This window comes from Lycorma delicatula, chromosome 8 (genome assembly GCF_047948215.1).
Source record: "Lycorma delicatula isolate Av1 chromosome 8, ASM4794821v1, whole genome shotgun sequence".
In the NCBI taxonomy this organism is placed as follows: Eukaryota; Metazoa; Arthropoda; class Insecta; order Hemiptera; family Fulgoridae; genus Lycorma; species Lycorma delicatula.
This window is the reverse complement of record NC_134462.1, coordinates 11,020,603-11,035,742: the sequence shown is the minus strand read 5'-3', so window position 1 is coordinate 11,035,742 and position 15,140 is coordinate 11,020,603. Positions and strand designations below refer to the sequence as shown.

At 29.1% G+C, this 15,140-nt stretch overlaps 1 protein-coding gene across 1 annotated transcript in view; it reads left to right on the top strand.

Annotated features, from left to right (window-relative positions):
- The window catches only part of LOC142328870 (DNA-binding protein D-ETS-3-like), a 401,528-nt gene extending 388,852 nt beyond the window's left edge, over positions 1-12,676 (top strand). Inside the window, exon 11 of the mRNA XM_075372998.1 lies at positions 12,531-12,676. Coding sequence (XP_075229113.1) covers positions 12,531-12,676 — 146 coding nt within the window. The remainder of the gene's footprint in view (positions 1-12,530) is intronic.
- The last annotated feature ends 2,464 nt before the right edge of the window (positions 12,677-15,140 follow it).

Sequence of the window (15,140 nt, the reverse complement as noted above, 5' to 3'; positions counted from 1 at the left end):
TTTTTTATCATACTTTCTTTTACGTCTTCTCTCTCTCTCTCTCTCTCTATTTCTTTAGTTTAACCGAGAAAATTGTTAAAATACGTCTTGTATAAAGTCTTCGACAAATTTGAACGAACATGCACTAATCTGAAATTCGGTAGATTTTTGTATGAGAAATGTTATATGTATGTTACGTCATAGTAAAAGGTCTGTTGTATATTTTTGATAATATTACCGGAAAAAATATAACAGTAAATATTTTTAACACGTGAACATATAAAATAACGTTTTACAATGACTTTTAATTAAATATTATAATATAATATTATATTGTAATACGATAATTTGATAATATCCAAGTTGTATTATTTTAATGTCATCGATCTGAAAAAATTTTATCGTTAAACAGATTCAAACCTGGTACGTTTTGATTACAAAATAAGCTCGTCGTATTCTGAGAATTTTGATTGGTACAAACACAATATATAAACGTAATTGCTAATCGTGAATCTTATTTAATTTCCTTTCCTTTTCCAGAAAGTCCTTTATGAAACATCGTAAAATTATAATCTAAATTGACAATCGTAAAACGAGATCGTTAAACGTTAGAGAATATTGAATTCGTGGGCCTATCTTATTACGTAACTTAAAATTACTACGACTTCAAAATTAACCGTACCTACGCCGTAGCTATAGAAATGGTATCTGTCAAGATAGTGACATAATTTATAATTATAAAATTATCATAATATTTAGAATTATTACGAAACCACAGTGTTTTAAAATGGAGGTTTGATCTTTATTACTGTGCATATACTTAGCAAGTGAGTATTTGGAAATCCTAAGAAATATTACAATTTGATGTTTCCTCAAAAATCGGAACAGTTTAGACAACATGAAAATTAAACATTAACCGTGAAAAAAAAATTGAAATGAGAAAAAATGCCACTTATATTTATAAAACATAAATCATAACCACCTCAGCTCCAGGTTGGCATTTTTTGTGGTCACCAGATAGAAAAAACAGGCAGATCTGACTACCAAACCACACGAATACTAAGAAGTTAACAAATCAAACAGATCACCGACAATATTGCATGGATTAACCAGATTTCTGGCCAAAATTCATTCAAATCACTAGGGAGGAGACATTTGATTTTACCGGAAAAAGATTGGACAACGAGTATGAAATCCACTCACAAAGGGACCATGAAGTCATAGCGGTAGTTCTAGCCTCTGCGACTACCTCAGGAGATCGGAATACGTTTATGAAGTATGACTTACTTCCAGTGTAAATATCAAACTAAACAGGTTTTATAAATCAGTTGAATACTTTTTATTAGGGAGGATTTTTCATTAAGGATGCATGATCCTCGCGGAGAAAAATCAGTTTGTTACAGCGTATATTTAAGCTTATCTACCCCCAATCGTTGATTAGTAATCTGGTACTTTCATCCTCTACAACGACCCGATGTGAGAGGTTCCTGGCAGGATGGAGGCCGTTGTCTTTATGAAGCCTGAAATAATCCTTTGAGTGAGTGTTTTCTCAACTTGCGGTCTCTCTACGGGTATATCCTTCCTTTATCACTTAATCCTTAATCTTTTTCTCCCCATTAGTTTACTATTGGACTTTCGTTTTGACGCCCATTGTTAAGGATGTAGGGTTCTTAAATGTTGACTTTTTTTTATTTCCGTGTTTAATGGGAAGACGGCTTTGTGAATAGATTTGAACTATGACTTTTCTTATCCAATGACAATAGAAAATATCGTGCTAGGAAATCTGATTAATCTTACAACTGGGTCTTGAAACCCATCTCTAGTACAATATATATTTATAAGAAGATATATAACTCATCAACAATTTTTCATCGGCCAACTCGAACTTATGCAACTACAAATTAATTTTATATCAGAATTGCATGGCACGTAGAAGCGTCCAGTTAAACCGCTAGTATAAACCATTCGGTTAAACATTAATTGGAGGATGTAAAACACCAAAGGCCCAATTTACATGTAATGAACCGGTTCCCATTTAATAACGCAGATAAATGGAAAATAGACATTATTTAATCGCCTTTACGGAAAAGCCACTCGTATGAAGGCCGTTCGCTTCGAATAGAGGAAAACAAAATGTAGTGAAATCCAGTCATATGAACACCTTTTCCAGTAATTACGGATATACGAGTATATCCAAACGAAACAGCTAACAACGAATGCTATAAATAATTATTAAATAATATTACCGTCATTTAGCCTGTTCACGTTAAAAAATTCGAATCATTTTATCATAAAGCCACCCCATCACTCATTAAAATTAAAGTAAGCTACTGTACCGTACGTATTATGATCCATTACCCTATACTAGTTAACGAACACGCATAAACAGCGATAACAAAAAGAGAATAGATAACGGTGTCTTATATTTCACAAAAGATTTATATCGGTTTTAATTGCCCGTAGAAATGTTCTAGCAATATGAGGATATATATATATTAAAGAAAGTCATGAAACATTAGGGTTGACTGTGAAACATAAGACTGTAGTGACTGCTAGTTAGCTATACTCTGTGTGCAATGGTTTGTGCAAGACTGCGTTCAATCTCTGTTCTGTTGTTACTCTTTCTCGTCTTTGTCCTATACAGTCATTCCCTCGTTCAGTATTCCTTCTCTTTTAATCGTGCTATATTCTACCCATAAAATCTCTTTTCCTCCTCGTATCAGCTTACCCTCATCGCACTTTCTATCCTTGTAACTTTATTTTTATATATAGACAATTTGTTTGAATTCATCGCTTGTATTGGTTACAAATTATTTCATTTTATAATGTTATTTTTATTCGCATTATTTTCTGAATTAATAATCATAAATAGTGCTTTAAAAAACCATTTTTACTACCTTGTACGAAATAAAGGAAGTATTGCGATCGCGAAAAATTTCCGTTTTCAGATTTCAACGGAAATATCCATTTAAATCATCCCTGAATTATTTTGACTAGATTCGGCGTGACGTCTGTACGTACGTACGTATGTGCGATCTCGCATAACTCAAAAACAATTAGCTATAGGATGTTGAAATTTTGGATATAGGACTTTTGTAACATCTAGTTGTGCACCTCCCATTTTGATTGCAATCGACTGAACGTAAAGTGTCCAAAAAAGCCAAAAATTCCCGAAAATTTGGATTTTGGACTTTTCTTAACTGCAGTATAAGCCCTCATTGAGAGCTTTTCAACGATATATCATAAGTGGTACTTATTTTCATTAGTTCCAGAGTTATAGCCAAATAGAATTTTAATTAATGAATATTTGGATCTTACAAAGGGAAGGCACATCGGTACGAATTAGACTTCATTTCATTTTTTTAACTTTATTTTTAATGTAAATATATTGATTTATTAGTAAGTATTAACCCCTGATTGTAAAAAAATTACAATAAATAATAATTCAATAATAACAATAAAAAAATATCAAAAGTTATTAATGAAATAAAATTTTATGTATTTTTCATTTTACAAAAATGTTTATATATAATTTAATAGGCGTACAAGGAAGTCATATGGTGTCCACATCTGTTCTTTTAATTAGGTATGACTCGAATTGTTATAAAATTTAAGTAATTATTATTATTAATTTAATTATTAATTATTAATTATTATTATTCGGTCTTGGACTCATAATACGAGGAATATAACATATTTAATTCAAACTTAATTAAATAAACTTTATTAAACTTGTTTCATGTTTATAACAAAACTCTTAATTCGATTTTCTTGAAAATTCACAGAAAAGAAAAAATTCAGTAATTATACGTTAACGAATCACCACCAATCATAATTTTTTCTAATAACCTTATGAATATAATGATTATATATATTTTAATATTTTAATGTTATTGAAGGATAAAATTTCTTCCTAAAAACCATTCGTTTTTTTTAGTTCATAATGTTTTAAATAATCTTTTTTACATTACATATTTTACGGTATTTAAAGTTTAAATATTTCAGTCTTTAAAATTGAATTAAATAAGATCACTTACACTGATAGTTACACACTGATAGTTATACACTGATAGTTAATAAGCGACTGATTAGTCGCTTATTAACTAGATGAGCTTTTAATTTGATTGCTATCAGAAAATTTTACTTTTAATAGGTTATCGGTTAGGTTTAATCAATGACACTGTCTTAATAATGGTTGATCTAGAACTAAACTAGACGTAATATTGAAGTACAATCAAATTATTTTAATCGGGCTTAATGCAGTTTAATTTCAAGATGTAGAACAAAAAATAATGTACGTAGTAAAGAATCCTATCAGTTATGAATGTGGATAAAAAACGTTTAATGGATGTAAATTACGATTTATAGATCTATTAAACGTAACCGTTAAGCAAAGTTGTTCGTACCTTTTATATCTTGTGTTGTTTTATAAATAACAGAAATGAAACTAATATTTTACGATGTCGGTGTGTATATAGTCTTTCCAACAGGTACCCTCCTACCAAGTTGGCTGTTACATATGGAACAAGTATGTCAGAAAATTGTCATATTATAAAAGTTAGGAGGGTTATATTGTATGTAACTTGTATTTCACCGGTTATAATCGATATATGTGACGATTCGATTCCCTACTGAGGGACGGATGAAAATGAATAAAAAAAAGAGCAGGTTAACTACTACTCTTCGACTGAATGATTCAAAATCTCCCCTGGCCCTTTTACTCTATAAATGACCTTTTCATCATCGTTTGCCCCAGCAGCTAACAACTGATAGGTTAACAGGTTTTTCATATAAATTGCAGTTTCCGGATCACCAGATTGTTTTTTTCCAGATAGGGAAAAGGCCGAAGGTTCCGGAGAATAAAAACAAACAAAAATACAATAAGCTTTTCCATTAAATCGAAAGTCCTTGAAACTTTTTCTAACAAATATTTTAAATTAGTTTTTCTTCTCATACGGATGAAGTAGAACAAACAGTAATGCATATTTAATTTTTTTTTACTTTATAACTACTTGACTTAAATCCACGGTATTTTATTTAAATAACCTTTTATTACAGAGTTTTCTTAGTATAAATTTAACCGTAATTATTATATAATGCAACATATTCCCTGATTTGATTGTTAATCAACCGTGTATATTCGTTTTATTTGATGTATTTTTGCCTATACAGCGGATATATTATTAAAAAAATCTGATGTGGACACCACATGACTTCCTTGTACGCCTATTTAATTACATATTCACATTTTTTTAAATGAAAAGTACATAAAATTTTATTTCATTAATAACTACTGATATTTTTTCATATTTTTTTTTTTTTTGTTACTGAATTATTATTTATCGTAAAAATTGTTTTATAATCAGAGGTTAATAATTATTAATAAAGAAATACATTTAAATTTAAAAAAAAAAATTTTTAATTTAAAAAAATTAAAAAAACAGACTTCATCCCCTTAAGTCGTATTAAAGCAACGTGCCATCCTCTTGTAAGATCCAAATATTTCAGTAATTAAAATGTTAATTCGCTGTAACTCTGGAACAGAGTTACAGCGATATATCGTTGAAAAGCTCTCAATGAGGGCTTATTACTGCAGTTAAGAAAATGTACAAAATCCAATTTTTTTCGATTTTGGGCTTTTTTGGACACTTTTGGTCCAGTCGATTGCAATCAAAAGGGGAGGCACACAACTAGATGTTACAAGAGTCCTAAATCCAAAATGTCAACATCCTACAGCTAATCATTTTTGAGTTATGCGAGATACGTACGTACGTATGTGCAGACGTCACGGCGAAACTAGTCAAAATGAATTCAGGGATGGTCAAAATGGATATTTTCGTTGAAATTTGAAAAACGTAATTTTTCGCGATACAATACTTCCTTGTACGAAGTACAAGGAATTAATTAATAGTTACAATTCTAAGAAAAAGATCCTAATTTAACGAATACTACTTATTTTTCATAATGTTCTTCATAAACTATGTATGTGAACAGATCCATTAAACACGATATTTTCTAAACGTTTTATCCGATAATTACAAAATTTTCTAATTACTTTTACCGATCAATAAATAAATAAAGAATTTGAAGATGAATTGTATTTGCCAATAATCTATTGACTTATTAATTCATTAATATTATTTTTTCAAGTGATAATTCGAGAAAATAATATTTTTATTTATCACAGTGATACCTGTAACGTTCGCGTAATCGAAAATCCAGTTATAGATCAAAATTTAATATCATCTATATCTGACGTTTTTTATGCTTAAATTACTGTTCATTTATTTTCAAAGGATCTTGTATGATCATTTTCAATTAAAAATCGAATATTATTTTATATGCTACATGAAATTAATTCTCGATTCATTTTTATAAGTAAAAATGATTTAGAAGTTTAACATACTTCATTAATTTAAAAATAAAGAAGACATTTTATTACGTAGAATTAACCTGAATATTTCAACAAAAATAAAATTCAACACTCAGCGTCTGGGAGGAGTCAACCGGGCTGGTCATCGTTGCAAATTAGTTGTTTAACAGCTGATTTTCGAAGTCGAAAGTTCTAATCAAAGTAAATTTTTTTTTAACAGATTTTGGATATTTAATTGTGTTAAAAAAAATTAAAATCTAAAAATAAAATGGTCATTTCGATAGTTAAATAATCATCATCAGTAGATACTGAAAAAATATTACAAAAAAAAATGAATGAATATAAAAACTATTACTATTAATTATTAAATAATGTTACTTAAGAAACACAGTAAAATGAATATTTCTAAAAGCACTTATAAATAAAAGTAAAAGATATTAAAAAAATTAGGACAATTCTGATCCGATCCATTAAAAACATATAAACCATTGAAATCTTCAACCTATATTGCCCACCACGAATTAATGTCTGGCTCGTAGAATCGAATAAGACAAAGATTTATCATATATATATTATGTATTATATAGCATGTATTTTTTTTTTTTTTACCTCCGAGACCACCGTTAGGTATTTCTTTAGAGGATGAGATGAATAATTTTTAGCGTGTGTTGCTTTTCTTGGCGTGTTTTGTTTTATCTTTTACGTTTATGAGGTTAGAGGGAAATTAAATTTAGATGTGGTCATGATAACGTTAAATTTATAAAATTTTAATAATTTAAAGAAAAATTAATTAATTATTTTTAAGCTTATCACTGTAAATTTAATTCTTTTTCTGTATTTATTATTTTAATATTTTTTTAAGTAAATGTTTTTATAAACCTAAATATTTTACAACAATAAATAAATAGTCTGATGTCGATATTTAACTGTCGATAAAAGTGAAAATTACCAAACGAATGTAGTATGAGCAGCGTAGTGCCAATTTCTAAAGGGGAATATGAAGAGTGTAAAGCACCAACTCTGGGGTTGACAGCGTTCTGTTTGCCAACTCCTTATGCGAAATGGGCCCATTTTGAATATCGAACCGAAGTTACCCTCCATCTATCGTACCTACTCTCTCTTTCCACTTTCGTATCAATGCAACACTTTCACACCAAATAACCGTGTAGTATTTGCTTTGAAAAATAAGTTAATATTTAGCTGTGACGTTAGTGACATAAGTAAATAGTTTTTAAAAAAAGTATATAAATATTGTGTACATATTTTTTGTTGTATTTACTACAACAAATATATATATTTTTTTCTTTTTATATACATTTTTTAAAGAACTTTAAGATGTTATGCTTTACGATAAAATTTCTACCTATTAAAAATCATTAATTAAGTTGGACCACAGCCTAAGGGTAAAATATAATTGATAGGAGCACATATTTTAATTTATTTATTACAAACAAATGGTGGGCTAGAAGTTATTTTCCTCAGTTAATAATATAATAAAGAAAACATTTTATGTGTACACCACATGACTTCCTTGAACGCCTATTAAATTACATATACACATTTTTAAAAGTACATAGCATTTTATTTCATTAATAACGTCTAATATTTTTTTTTTTTTATTGTTGTTATTGAATTATTATTTATCGTAAAAGTTTTTACATTCAGAGATTAGTAATTATTAATAAATCAGTATATTTAAATTTAAAAAAAAGTTAAAAAGAAAAAAGGAGATGAAGTGTGATTCGAACCGATGTTCCTTCTCCTTGTAAGAACCAAATATTTCATTAACATTTCATTTGGCTATAACTCTGGATCCAATGAAAATAAGTACCACTTATAATATATTGTTGAAAACTCTCAATGAGGGCTTTTACTGCAGTTAAGAAAATGTCCAAAATCTAATTTTTTGTATTTTGGCTTTTTTTTGGTCACTTTTGGTCCAGTCGATTGTAATCAATAGGGGGGGTGCACTACTAGATGTTACAAGAGTCCTAAATCCAAAATTTCACCATCCTACGGCTAATCGTTTTTGAGTTATGCGAGATAACTCACGTACGTACGTATCGTTATGTCACGCCGAAACTAGTCAAAATGGATTTAGGGATGATCAAAATGAATATTTCCGTTGAAATCTGAAAACTGAAATTTTTAATCGTAACAATACTTCCTTTACTTCGTACAAGAAAGTAAAAAGTTAATAATTTTTTTTTTTTTTAATTTGTTTAAAAAATAGAAAAGCAATGTACAAAGGGTTGTCCATTTATCCTTGCACAGTGGCGATTAATCCTTAAATTACAAGTTTTTTCAAATTTATAAAATTTTAAGATTATAAAATCTTCTTTTCTTTTTTAATTTATAAAATCAACAGAATTTTCAATCGACAGCCTGTTAGCTTAGGATCGACTAATTTTTATATTTGAATTAGACCATATTTTGATAATTTCCCAGTTCCAGAATTTGTAAGGTGTTTGTCACTTGTAAGAATATGGAAGCTATTCAATAGTTAGTTGGCGTCCTATCCATTCAAGAAGTGTTTGATCTTGCTGGTATCTAACACGAAGAGCAAAATAAGGAAGGGGCTTCATCTTGCTGCCAAACTTAGGAACGACTGACATCAAACACAGTCCTTAATAGCTCGCAAATAACAATATCTTAAGATATGAACTTGCTTGTTACACAAACATCGGAAAAATATGATCCCAGTACTCCTTCTTTTGTGATCCCATTTCAATCGTAAACTTCAGGAACATTCAGTTTCTTCTCCCTAATTACCCGAGGATTTTCATCGAACCGATTAGCACAATTATCATCATTTACTAGGCTATTCAGTTTGATGCGTGCTTATTGAGGCCGCATAACTAAGCCAAAAATTTGTACTTCTGTTACAGAATTTAAAACTGCAAGTAGTGGTAACTGACATTTACCGCACCATATATTTCTACATTTTTATTTTTTTATTTTTTATCATATTAGAACTAGACAATTTTTTTTAAGCGGAACAACGGATGGGTTATCTCTCGAAAGTAATAGTCATAAAAATGTTGTATAGTTGAATTGCTACAAAATTTACCTAATTTTTCAGAAAATTTATTAACGAAATAAATATAAATTAGATTGTTTAAATACAGCAAACATCGAATGAAATTGCCGGCCTTCATGGCGCGAGTGGTAGCGTCTCGGCTTTTCATCCGAAGGTCTCGGGTTCGAATCCCGGTCAGGCACGGCATTTTTCATTCGCTACAAAATTCCATTTTCATATCCCACGCACAAGCGTCAAGCTTATGTGGCGATATCACCAAGAAAAAAAAATCAAAATGGGTTGTAAAGGGGCCTCAAAAACGGAGAAAACAGTTACACTAAGATGGCTGTAAAAATTTAATATTAAAAGAAATGTAATCAAAATAATTATCTGATGCAAATGTAAAAACAATAATGTATTAAATATTGATAAGAATATTAATGTATATAACATGTCCGCGTACACCTCCTCTCTCGCGCAGGATATACGCATGTACATTTTTTCTAAATTAAAAGTAAATGAGGTAAAAGTAAAAAAGGACTTCTGGTAAAAAAAAAGAACAGCAAAGGAATAGTCTATTAAAATTCTGACAAAGCCAGATTCAGAAATTTTATTTTTTCAATTTCGCTTACACAAGCTACTAAAATAATCTAAAATCTATTTAATTGTTAAAATTTCAGTTGTATTGACGTATAAAAAGTATCCGATAAACTAGTTCACCTCAAATGTACATAAACTGAAAAACCATTTCAAAATTACTGTTTCGCTTAAATTACTTCTAGAGCAATACTTTAATGTGACACAACGTATTATCGACAATTGTCAACGGTCCTTCAGTCAATTTACAATCATTTGATATTTCACGAAGCATGTATAATCAGAAAATGTAACATGATCCACGAAAGCCGGCGTAATATAAGAAACCATATTTGCGTTCTAAGGTCAATCCATCCAAGTAGACTTATCTTACAAAGTAATGCGTAATAGATTCATCAGTTCCGGTCTGCAAATGTTTCTCTTCTCAATTAAGATTACATTTACAATTAAACATGAATGAATTGAAGCGTCATAAATTAGGTAAAAATCTTAGGCTGGATTTTTTTTAATTTCCGAATATTGTTTAATTTAAACAATGATTTAGGGAATGAACTGCATTTTAAAAACGAAGATGATAATAATTGAATCTTTCTTTATAAGATCGATGGTAAAGGGTCCAAATAGATTAATTACAACTGAAGATCTACCAAGAGAAGTTTTTGTTAAAATTTGTCATATTTGTAGTTCGTAAATAAAACACAAGCAATAGAACGCTCAAGAGTCGTTACAAAGAATAAATATCTAATACTATACACGTTTCGATTGTTAAACTATTATCATCAGTAAAAATCTACTGAGTCGTTACCAAACATCTAAAGACTCATCGAAAGAATCGTTACAAAAAATAAATATCTAGTACTATATACATTTCGATTGTTAAACTATCATCATCATCATCAGCATAAATCTACGAAAAAATAAAGTAGAGTGTAATAAACGTTTGAATAAGCTTCATAAATTGTAGAAATAATTATTTTTCGTTTCTGTTAATAGACGTTCTTTTACTTTCCATATCTCTAAAACAATGTTGTAAAAAGGAAAGTATGCAATCAGTCAAAAAATAAAGAATGGATTTTTTGCACTTCCCGACGTTTCATGACCCAGGGATCTCAAATAACATAAAAAAGAGGGTAATATTCGTATGCGTGTTTGAAGCTCAATAACTGTTTACTGGATAAACCGATTTTGATGAAATTTTGTACAGACTCTCGTGTTTATGGATCAATTTATTGGTAAACTTTTGGGGTCAATATCTCAAGGAGATGGGGGTTTTTAGGAACCAATTTTCTCAAAATTTTGCAAAAATAACTCCACTTTATATTAAGTTCAGTACATGCATGCATGCTTAACCATTTTTTTTTTTAATTTTGTATCAAAATCTTCCTTCCGAAGAATCGAAAAATCTATCTTTTTATTTATTATATATTTTTACTGATTTTTAAAAAGTAGTGGAGCGATCGACCTAAAAAAATAATACTTTAGGAAGAATATTGAGGCGTGGGGAAGCCGAAAAAAGTTTTAAAATATCGATAATTGTAATTTTTAAAATTATTACAATAAAATTTCATCATAATTCCGCCTCACCACAAAAAAATAAATCATAGGTAACTTTTTATTTGTTGTACATTTCTTAGTGGAATTTTTTATTTAGTCTTTTCCACTTAACATATTAAACGTAGATAAATTTAAAAAAAATTAATCTCATTTATTATCGACTGTCATTGTATATACCAATATCGATTTTCTTAGAAAAAATTATATATTTTTACTAAATTTAATGTCTAAACTGGCGGCGACCCGCGACAACTCATCCTAACGCAGCAAAAAAGGAAACTATAGATTTTTATATATTAAACTAAGAAATTTAATCAGGGTAAGTCATAGACATACAAACGGCATAGATTGACTTTCAATTTGATATTAATATTTTAATTATGACTGGGTTGATAAGGTCACCGATAGGAAGAATAATTCAGGGCTATTAGAATTTATAATCGTAGACAACATGACTCTACGCCAAAGCGTTCTCGAAAGCTGGAAGAGCAACGTTTTCGCTCGGATCGAGTTCAATCTACGACAAATTTGTTAGTCTAAAATCATCCTGAAAATACCTCATCCTGAAATTGACTACCTCAATTTGAAATATATTAAAATTGGTAACATGATTAAAATATGTAACGATTGCATTGCCAAAGAATGGAATAATGAATCTCCTGGACATTGCTGTACCGGATGAAAAGTAGTTCTTTAACAACTTCAATATCCAATTGATTTCATTAAAAATTTTATTTTGAGAACACACCTTTTATTTCAAAATTTTATTTTATCAGTTAAGTTGTGAATAGCGATAATTTTTGAGAAACCCCATAAATCAAAAATTTACCGTTTTAAATTGTTAAAACTATAAGTGAGTAATATATGTTTAAGATTCCCTCAAAATAATTTTTTAGTAATAATTGACCACATATAATAATAAATATATGTTTTTAATTCTTGTGTTTCTTTTAGTAATAAATGTTGATTTATTTATTAATAAAATTTTTATTATTATTTTTTTTGCAGCGAGTATCTTCCCATCGCCAACATCTTATTGGACTAATCCTAGTGCAAATCTTTATTCGAATATAGCGGCAGCATCAACGCACACTATGTCACATCATCCTAGCCATATGACGTCACATCTCGGTTCGTATCCGCATTACGCATGACCACCTGGTGGAGGGCCGCGCCGTCTTGCTATACCATAGTCAATGTTAATCTATAATTACTAATTTAAAAATTTTAAACGACTAACTAATGTTCAACATTAACAGTAATGATAATTATAAAACGGCGGCGGCGTAACGCTTTTGGGATTCTAATTTTACTAACATATTATAATTGTAAATAATTCTTAATGCCTAACATTATAAAATAACTGCATGAAATATTATCGCATATAGTTCCTTTTTTTTAATATATTTTGTTTGTACTCTAAGATGTATTATCATTTTTTTTTAAATAATAGCAAAATTAATTGTATAATAACTACAATTGTTTTATAATCTCCCGATTTGTTTAAATATTTACGCTAAACCAAACCGAGTAAGTTTTAAAATATATGAATGCGAATGAAATAATTGAAACGCAAATTACAGGTTAATTTAGTACAATATGATAAAAAAATGAAAATGGATTAATTTTTAAATAATAATCTTGAAGAAATAGGATTTTAGAAAAAATGACAGTCGGTATTAAGAAATGCCAACTGCAGATAGTTGTAATTTTGTTAATAGTAACAAATAGTTGTTACTCTGGAAACAACCATAGCTAGCCAATGTGTTGTGTTGAACAGTTTCTCCCACTAATTATTAGGAATCATCCCTCAAGGATGCTAATCTACATATATGTTGTACTAATATTCCGGTTGCTGGTATTACATAACGGTAGGACTTTCTTTTGAGATAAATTATCTTAGCAAAATGTATGCTAGTATAACCATATTTATGAAACGTAGGTTGAGAGTTTCAATATAAAGATTAATCAAAATCTCTCCCTCTTTATGTTGATAATTTAACATTATTTTTTTTAAATTTGTTACCTGCTATCCAATTGTAATAATAAGTACAACATTTTTAAATCTTGAACGTCTATTAATGTTTTTTCATTAAATTTAACAAGTAATGTTATATTATCATTTATATCCGATAAAATTTAAATTACCGCTTGACGTATCTTAAAACAATAAAGTCCCAAGGGTAAAACCCTATTAAAAATAAATAAAAGTACTATCTAAGTAGTATTTTTTTTTTAAATATTCTCACCCCTTTTAAAAAATAAATTCAACTAACGCTCTTCTTTATGATCATGATGTATTTACTAACAGATTGTTTACTTATCATTTGTTTAAACCTTGTACTTGCTCTTTAAACACTATAATTTTCATTCTAATCTTATTTTCCTTTGTCATAATATATTTACTTTAATGCATTGTGTGTGTGTGTGTGTGTGTGTGTGTGTGTGTGTGTGTGTGTGTGTGTGTGTGTGTTTGTATGTGTGTGTGTTTGTATGTGTGTGTGTGTTTGTGTGTGTGCGCGCGCGTGCGTGTGAATTAAATATTTATTTTTAAATATTCTTTTTTTATTAATTTTTTATGCTGAAAATATGATTTATATTCAATTTTTAAACTAATAATAGAGTAATTGAGTTTATCAGTTTTTAATTTATTATTGGAAAGACTTTGATGATCTCGAAATTAAGTATAAGTTAAATCTTCTGCTAAATTAATATTTTAAAAGTTCAAAAAAGAAGACTAAGCAATCTTTTTATTTTGTTTTTCTTTATTCAGACCCAAAGACTGAATTTTTCTATACCGTGCTTGTTGACTTATACTCGTATTAGGAAAAGCAACAGAAAATTATTGTGGCCGCGCTGAAATTAGACTTCACTGGAATATGTTCGTGCAAGGTAAATTTACATGAATTTGACATCGGCAGATGTATTGAAATTCATATTCTGTGGTATGTTTTACGTATATTTCGAAATAGTTTTCTTAATTCTTTTACATCGTTTATTAAATTTTGAGAAAGAATTGTTTAAAAGTATGTTCAGTATATTAATATCAGTCGGTTATTATTTATTTATTTTTTTGTTTTTTTTATATAAATAAGTTTATTTTATAAGAGTGAGATAAATTATTCATGTCTTACTTACTACCACCTGTTGAAGAATGACCTTTTCTTCGATTATAATTTCCTTCATAAACGCGTTCTTGGCCTACAGGTTGAATAAAACAGAAATTTTAATTCTAAGTTTAGAAAACGCCCAACACAGATTCCAAATAATATCTACTCCAGTGTTTAAAACACGCTTCTTCAAGCATACTATGAACCATTTTGCCGGATTGAGTGGAAATTTCTCTGTGAAGTTATGCTTCAATCAGTAATCCTCGATAAAGTCGGGAATCTCAGTTGTATTATAAGGTAGATCAACAGCTAAATTAGATGTATTAGACCGTTATGGTGATTAGACCTAAACTGGTATAAGCGATCATTCGGGTAAAATTAAACTCGGTAATTGTAAAATCTGCTTAGCAGTGTAACGATGGTAGTTTATTCATGAGGTATTTTAAACTTGACTATTATTGACGTGTTGCCAGTTCACTTATTGATTATTACGACTGATTGATTTCTA